Genomic DNA, 9,502 nt, shown 5'->3' on the forward strand with positions numbered 1-9,502 from the left:
ATATTCAAGTTATGGTCTTACTAGTGCTCTATAGAGGGGCATAATTATCCTTACTTCCCTTCCATTCATTACCTGTTTAATGCAAGATAAGATATTATCAGCCTTTGCAGCTACTGCATGACTTTATGCACTATTGGTAAGCCTTCTGTCAACAAGAAGACGTAAATTCTTCTCCATCAAGAAGTCACCTAATGGGTCCCCATTTAATTTTTAAGTCGCCTGTTTATTCTTGTTTCCCTAATGCATTACATGTATGTATATTAAACGTCATCTGCCATTTATCTGCCCAAGTTTCTAGTTTATCCATGTCCTTCTGGAGTGAAATTACATCCTGCTCTAATTTGACTACCTTATATAATTTAGTGTCATCAGCAAAAATGGGGACTTTGCTCTCTATGCCAAACTCAAAATCATTAATAAAGAAGTATAAAAGCAGGGGTCCGTAGCGATCGTTGAGGTACTCCACTCACAACTTTAGCCCAACCAGAAAAAGTTTAATTTATTACAACTCTCTGTTGTCTGTCCTTCAACCAGTTTTCAATCCAGGTGGAAATAGTTTTAACAAGTACAATTAGCTTAATTTTTTGCACTAACCTATAGTGTGGCACTGTATAAAAATGTTTGCAAAATCTAACTAGACCACATCAACTGAATTACCCTGGTCTAAAATAACTGTAGTACTTACCTCCTCCAAAAACACAATCGAGGTTAGTTTGGTATGACCTATCCTTCATAAATCCATGCTAACTATTACTAATAATTTTGCTATTTATTAGGTATTCCTGAATATTAAACCGTACTATCCCTTAAGGTAGCTTCCCCACTATTATGTCAGGTTTACAGGTCTGTAATTCCCCGGTTGTGATCTAGCTCCCTTTTTAAATATAGGCACCACGTCTGCTTTACGCTAATCTTGTGGCACTGAGCCTGTGGAAATGGAGTGCTTGAAAATTAAATGTAATGGTTTGGCTATTACTGAACTTAACTCCTTGAGAACTCTTGGATGTATGCCATCAGGGCCAGGTGCCTTATTTACTTTAATTTTATCAAGCCGCCTATGAAATTCTTCATCAGTGAACCAACTTTTCGTTAATATAGATGTACAGTTAATATCTAAGAAACTATTGCAATCAGAAACAAGAATTAATATAACAACACAAATAGTAAACTAGATATTTTGTAAATCATGTGATACTGGGTGACACCCCTTCAATACCATTAAATTGTTTGCATTTCTAGATTGCTTAGAATTGTGTGAAGGACCATGGGCGAAATGAAAGCACCATTTTGCTTGAACGTTACAATGCCTGTGTTACATTTTTTTGGTAGTTTTCTTCAGGAAATTACCTTCAGTGGTCCTGCAAAGATGTGAATGCAAGTGAAGGTCAGAATGGACATTTGGGAAGCTCAGTATTAGAAAAAATTCCGCCTCTATCTCCCAGGCTATCATGTGTAAATCATGTGATACTGGGTCACATACTGTTTGTCTACCCCAGAATATTGCCAGCTTCATACTGTAGGAATCATCTACCAATGATTTTACAGTAGAGAGAGAGATTACCCGGCTGAGAGACATGCTAATGGCTATGCAAAGAATATTTAAATGAGTCCCATCCCATGCTTCCTAAATGGATTTTTATACTAACGGCTGTATATAGAGTTGATAAGGCACCAACCAAATGGCTGGAATGGTGTCAGATCTTACAGGACTAGAACCCCCAACCACTACATTTCAAGGCCAAATTTTATTCAATGACGGGTTGGAATGAATCTGCTGAGATTTTTTAATACCCAATCCGCAGGCAGATTTTGTTGGGATGATGGTCTAAACAATCCACGGAATTCCGGGGGAAAAGATTTGGATTGGTTCACCCATCTCTAGTGACTATAACGTAAGAAGAGGAACCAGTATAGATGGTTATAAAAGCTCATTTAAACCAATTTTTGAGTACAAATGCTTTCTTATTAATCAGTTCAGAATGAGTTCAAAAAGTCAGAATTATGTTGCTACAGTAACAAAAGGATAACCCTGTCTATAACATAATTAGCAAATAATTTTCCAGTATTTGTCCTTTCAGGATCAGGTGATTCACTTCAATCCTTACTACATTATAGATGTACAATATGCCCTTTTTTCCCTCATTAGATTAGAATTGTTATCTTCTTATCACCATTCAGATACATTTCCTCAGAGCTGCCCTGATCTCCTGATTCCTCAGGCTATATATTATGGGATTGAATAATGGAGTCACTACAGTGTACAGCAGAGAAAGGACCTTGCTTAAGCCCCGTAAACGTCCACTGGATGGAACCATGTACTTTGCAATCAGTGTCCCATAATACATGCACACAACTGCTAGATGAGAGCTACACGTGGAGAAAGCTTTCTGTTTCCCAGTGGTGGAGGGGATTCTGAGAATGGTTAGTGATATATAAACATATGTTAAAAGGATTAACACAAATGGGAAAAGAATTACTGGAATTGATAGCACAAAAGCTACTATTTCCACAATAGAGGTATCTGAGCAAGACAGTTCTAACAGAGGACCAAGCTCACAGAAGAAATGGTCAATAACATTTGGGCCACATAATCGTAATTCACATACCATCCATGCCATAATAAGTATCAATGTAAACTCTATCAACCAACACAAAGTAACTAAAGTATAGCACAGCTTGGCACCCATAATACTGGAGTAATGTAATGGGTTGCAGATAGCCAAGTATCGGTCATAAGACATCACTGTGAGAAGAAAGCATTCGGCACCTGCTGAAGCAGAACTGAAAACAAACTGTGTTATGCAGTTAGTAAAAGGGATAGTGGCCCCTTCTTCCAATATAACCTGCAGCATTTGAGGGACGATATTTGTGATGAGCACGATGTCAGATAAAGACAGATTACTGAGGAAAAAATACATTGGGGAGTAGAGCTGTTGACTGGTTGACACTAATCCAATGATTATGGAGTTTCCTGTAATTGTTACAATGTAAAACACGAGTAACAAAGAGAAAACTAATATCTTGAGGTCTTGAAGATTCTGAAATCCCAAAAGCCGGAGTTCTCTGACTGTAGTCTGGTTTCCCCAATGTGTTGACTGATGATGAAAAAGGTTGGGTCTCAAATTGATTGGCATTTTCGCTGTATCATTTAAAAGAGACAGAGTTCGGTTTAATACACAATACAGTACAAGCAGTTATTCAGGCTTTAAGAAGCTCCTAATCTGTCATGAATGGGCCATTAGAAATATTAAAGTAACAATGTATTTAACTAAAAAAATAGACAGACTGCTCAATCCCTGGTGCCAGTAATATTGTGTGTATTTACTAAGGTGCAAAGAGACAAGTAATTATTGCTAATACCAAATAGTGGGATAAAGATCTCACTCAAGAGTCCCTATGACTTGCATTCTAAGTATATATTTCTTGTTAGAGATATATTAATCTCAGAGAATATAAATATTCCCACATAGAGAATATAAATTATATTATAATAATTCTCATATGTACCACTGATAACATAAAAACAATAAAGTTTTATTAAACACAAACATCGTCGCTACGTGTTGTAATTATTTACAGTGTAATAAAATCCCCAGTGGAAAGACTGTTAGACGGGTGTTGACTTTACCCAGATAGTTAAATAGTACTAATTATGCTGTATCGAAATCGTATTCCTCTGTAGTGATTTTCCTCTGAGTTAGGTATATCCATAGAGCATCAATATTAAGTATATGTAACCAAATCAGCAATGAACATATCATATGGAATTCCATATAAGTACGGTGAATCTAACCACAGCCTGCCATCAATTGAAAGACGTTATAAGCATGTTTAAAGCAGATAGAATGTCTCACCATTATCTGTAGATATTTAACACAGACAGTGAATTAGTTAATACATCTGCTACCTGTATAACATCAACATATGCACAGTATATCAATAGTCAGCAGACCCTTGTAAGTGATTCAATATAGCAGTGAATGTATTGATAGAGAGCCGATGTGTCAACACCTTCAGAGACAGCTGTATAAGATGAAGCGCATAGAGGCTTAATAGTCTCAATGTTATTAACAAATAAACTTCTATTATAAGAACTAACAAACTGCATATATAGTACAATGCATCACTAGTGTGTGGTTAGTCTGTATCATGTTTACTGACTCCACAAAGATAGCTCAATCTCTACCCATAGATAAATCTTGCCAATTTATCCAATGCAGCACATTTCATCCATATGATACCGATATACACAGTTACAACACGGCCCACATAATTTGTAACCAATGAAGCCGACACTATATCAATTCCTTCAGTGTGTGACCGCACCACCCTGGCTATAACTACTGTAGTGCCAACGATTATTCTAAAACAAACCTTGGGCAATCTCCAAAAAGACCCAGGTACATGCTGGGTATATGCTGGGTACATGTTGCAACATTTCACACATTTCTGCAGACAGACTAATGGCCCATCGGATTAACAGCGGGGGTCCCTGGACCCCTGTTGTGTTAATCCGATGGGCCATTAGCCTCTGCAGAAATGTCACTGAAATGTACCCAGCATGTACCCAGCATATACCTGGCTAGTTTAAGGCAAGTTAAAGGCAAGTTTTAAAATACTCGTTGGCACATCTGTATGAGTAACCTCCTCCACTGTTGTTGGCAATCGTGACAGATAGCGCTAGATAGTATTTCACGTAGTATTGCGGTTTTGGCTATATAATCCTCCAAATGTAAGTAACATATACATAACATAGTTACATAGTTACCTAGTAGATGAGGTTGAAAAAAGACACATGTCCATCAAATTTAACCTATGCTAAATTTAGACAACAGATACTTTATCATATATCTATACTTACTTATTGATCCAGAGGAAGGCAAACACAAAACCCCATTAAGGGGAAAAATTAATTCCTTCCTGACTCCAAGAATTGGTAATCAGATTAATCCCTGAATCAACATCCTTCCCATGTATACTTATTTGGTACATCACTGTATACCTTTCCTTTCTAAAAAGATGTCCAAAATTTTTGAACAAATAATCTAATGTATCTGCCATCACAGTCTCCATGGGTAATGAATTCCACATTTTAACTGCCCTTACTGTAAAGAACCCTTTCCTTTGTTGCTGGTGAAATCTCCTTTCCTCCATCCTTAAGGGATGCCCCAAGTCCTTTGTACTGTCCGTGGGATGAATAGTTCTTTTGAAAGCTCCTCGTATTGTCCCCGAATATATTTGTATATAGTTATCATATCCCCTCTTAGACGCCTCTTTTCCAATGTAAATAAATCTCATTTAGCTAGCCTCTCCTCATAAGTTAGATTGTCCATCCCCTTTATTAATTTGGTGGCTCTTCTCTGCACTCTCTCTAGTTCCATAATGTCTTTTCTTAGGATTGGTGCCCAAAATGGTACTACATATTCAAGGTGTGGTCTTACTAATGCTTTGTAAAGGGGCATAATTATGTTTACTTCCCTTCCATCCATTGCCCGTTTGATGCAAGATAAGATTTTGTTTGCCTTTGCAGCTACTGCATGACATTGGGCACTATTGCTAAGCCTGCAGTCTACAAGCACTCCTAAATCCTTCTCCATCAAGGATTCCCCCAATTTATCCCCATTTAATTTGTAAGTCGCCTTTTTATTCTTGCATCACAAATGCATAAACTAACATTTATCTGTATTAAACCTCATCTGCCATTTACCTGCCCACGTTTCCAGTCTGTCCAAGTCCTTCTGAAGAGAAATTACATCCTGCTCTGATTCTACTACTTTACACAATTTAGTTATCATCAGCAAAGATGGAGACTTTGCTCTCGATGCCAACCTCAAGGTCATTAATAACCAAGTTAAAAAGCAGGGGTCCCAGTACCGATCCCTGAGGTACTCCACTCACAACTTTAGCCCAACCTGCAAAAGTTCAATTTATGACAACCCTCTGTTGTCTGTCATTTAACCAGTTTTCAATCAGGTGCATATATTATTACTGAGTCCAATTTTCTTTATTTTGTATACCAACCTCTTGTGTGAAACCGTATCAAAAGCCTTTGCAAAATCTAAGTAGGCCACATCAACTGCATTACCCTGGTCTAAATTCCTACTTACCTCCTCAAATAAACAAATAAGGTTAGTTTGGCATGATCTATCCTTCATAAATCATGCTGACTATTACTAATAATTTTGTTTTCCATTAGGTATTCCTGAATATTATCCCGTATTAAACCTTCAAGTAGTTTCCCCACTAAAGAAGTCAGACTTACAGGTCTGTAATTCCCCAGTTGTGATCTAGCTCCATTTTTAAATATAGGCACCACATCTGCTTTACGGCAATCTTGTGGTACTGAGCCTGTGGAAATGGAGTCCTTGAATATTAAATATAATTGTTTGGCTATTACTGAGCTTAACTCCTTGAGAACTCTTGGATGTATGCCATCGGGGCCAGGTGCCTTATTTACTTTTTTTTTTTTCATGCTGCCTATGAACTTTTTCCTCAGTAAAGCAATTGTTGATTAATATTGAGGTTGTGGCTTCCTCCTGCGGCACTTGAAATGGATTCTTCTTGGTAAATACAGAGGCGCAGACTTTGTTTAATACCTCTGCTTTTTCGTTATTTCCAGTAATCTGCCTACCCATCTCACACTGAAAGGGTCCTATATTTTCCTTTCTAATTTTTTTATTATGAAGGTAATTGAAAACCTTTTTAGGGTTGATCTTACTTTCTGTTGCAATGAAAAGTGTAGAGCTTAACAATGATTCTTACCATTAGACACCTTCGAGCACCAGAAGACATCTTACAGTATATATAATTTGTTTGAATGGGCCAAAAGGTGTCATCTTCTTGTTCAGGAATTGTCTCATGGAATAGTTCAATAATTACTAAATAAAAAAATAGGAACAAGAGTAGAACTTCACAATGCTATTATTGCAAAAATCTAAGGTGCATACTCATCAGAAACCTTGCTCCAAACTTGACAAGCATGAACACCTGTAGTTCACAATTTATGATCAACAAACAATTGGAGAAGTAGATTACATTTCTATTGATTTATTTAGAAGAGCAACATAACATGCAATGTTTTGGGCAACACCGAGCCATTTGTTAAGCAGTGTGATACCGTAAAAAAATTCACTTATATACCAAACAAATAGTAGGGAGTCAACACCTATGTGTTAAGTGACATTGTCAAGATACCATTAGTAAATATGTTACACTATCTTGTCAATTCTATTCTGCAGAATGATTATTTGATAAATGATTGAATTAAAGCAGTAAAACACAACATACATTGTCCATATGAAGAAAATAACAACATTTTTAAATAGAAGATTTTGTCAGTTTATGTTGGCACATTTTGCTTTTACTGTTCATATTCTAATAGTCCATTAATTGACTGTTTTTTTATTCTTTTTATCTGGACATTTAAGGGTTGAAGGATTATCATATGTTTATGCCTTTGAAGTAGGTGACCTTATTTGGATGCCAGTGTCAGTTCTCTTTGGGACCCTTGGGCAGTTCACTTAATATCCCTGTGCCAACGTTAACTAATGCCATGGACTTGTTTAAAAAATTTCATCCACAGTTGGTGGATGACATATTTTCTTATTTTTAAATAATGTATTGATTTAAGTTTGTAAACAGACGTGAGAGGGGTTTGATTTCCTTTGGCTGCTCCCTTTTGTGAGGTTACTATGCTTTAAAAAATATTTTGCACACTTAATTACAAAGGGGAGAAAGTAAGGTGTTATCGACTCTCTAATAAGGACAGGGTAGACTTAGGATAAAGAAAATAGTAGATTGAAAAACACTACCCTTATCTAAGGTCTTTAAGTTATTCAGCTTGCCATTGTTTTACAAATAATGAAAAATGCCAAACCTTTGTTATTCATATAGTTAGATTTGAGATATTATTTTTACCCTCTTGTGGTTTTTATACAGGTAACGTAGTTGTATAGCAAATCAGAGATCGCAGTGGCTGAAGAAACCCCCTGTGTGGCTCATTACAATCTCTGATGTACCTGTACAACGGCTAGACCTGAAGAAGAAGTCATACACATTCATATCAAGCTTAGAAACCTAGTCCCACAGTATAATATATATTTAATTATGTCAACTGGAGCGCTACTGGGAATGTGAACTCAAATATACAGTAAACAAGAAACCCCTATACAGTACACATCCATATGACACATGCTTTGATTAATTTCTATATTTTTTCTTCTTATAAGTATGGGACATTTAGATCAATCTTTTAGCCAAAACATGTTAAGGCTGCAACTACATCAAGGTAGACCCACACCACTTACAGTACATGTTTTGTTTCCTTTGTTCTCCATGCAGTGAAGGAAATAAAAAAGGACACAGTATAACATTTTTAGTTTTAGTACCCGATGAAAGGTTCTATTTGGACATGGTTGATGTCTTAACATGTTTTAGCCATAAGATTACCCATACATAGAATTAAAAAACATATGGAAGTTAATTAAATCATTTTTCATATTGGGTGTGCATTGGTGTTTCTTTGTTGTATACTTGAAGAAGAACCCTGGACATTCGAGGGCTTGTATATTGTAAGTCATTGTTGGTCTAATAGAAGGTACAGTATCATACTACCAACTTTTTCCTTTAGGGAAGCCAATTAGACCTCCTGTATTAATGATATTCAACATTTTGACTTGTGTTCTGGCTTGTTATATTGGATTCCACAAACTACAGTAAGCTCACTTTCAGAATACGTAATGTTGGGGGGGTGGGGGGGATAAGCTTTTTTTAATATCATGAAAATTAAATAATGACCTTGTGTTCCTTATGAAAATGCATTTTATAAGCAAAGAGAACGCTGTTATTCATAAGATTAGACTAGTAGATCTCAGTCACTGCTCCACTAACGTTGTTGCATTCAATCCAATTAACTTACCATGAAATTAGTCCAGGTCTTCTCAACATCTGTAATTCCATATGGTTCGTTCTTACAATTATCAGGAACAGGCAAAATGTTTCAAATAAAACAAATAAGCAACAGACCCTTACTCTAAACTGAAAAATGTAGTAATAAAAGAGGTCAACCGATAAAATACTGAAGAAATAGTTGCATAATTGTAAATGGTTTTAAGCTGTGGGCAGAAGACCCTCCTTCAGCACGGAACAAAAAAGCTCACTGGTGGACTGTAATGTTCACTGCTCCGTTACTCAATTTATTATCTCCAAGCATTCAGTAGAGGAGTCATTGTGGAATTCTGATTGCACAGATAATTTGATAAGGACTCTGGGGATGTACTGTGCTAATAATATGGGAGAAAATGGCAAGTCATTGTGATTCCCTTTGTGATTGGAACCTGGTCTATCAACCAAAGTATCCAGTCTGGTACAAAAAGACTGCACAATAACACTTTGGTGTTAATTGGAATAGTTTTTCTTGATAAATAAAACACTGTTTTATTTTGCCCTGGGAAACTTTGATAAATAGACCCCGCAATGTTGTGTTTCTAAGTGTTATTTGTCA

General features: G+C 36.4%; 1 protein-coding gene across 1 annotated transcript; it reads right to left on the bottom strand.

The window, feature by feature from the left end:
- Positions 1-2,174: 2,174 nt before the first annotated feature.
- LOC142470923 (olfactory receptor 1468-like) lies at positions 2,175-2,918 on the bottom strand. Its single transcript, XM_075577731.1, has one exon. The coding sequence runs from the start codon at positions 2,916-2,918 to the stop codon at positions 2,175-2,177; it is 744 nt and encodes a 247-aa protein (XP_075433846.1).
- Between the last annotated feature and the right edge of the window lie 6,584 nt (positions 2,919-9,502).

Source organism: Ascaphus truei, chromosome 20 (genome assembly GCF_040206685.1).
Source record: "Ascaphus truei isolate aAscTru1 chromosome 20, aAscTru1.hap1, whole genome shotgun sequence".
In the NCBI taxonomy this organism is placed as follows: Eukaryota; Metazoa; Chordata; class Amphibia; order Anura; family Ascaphidae; genus Ascaphus; species Ascaphus truei.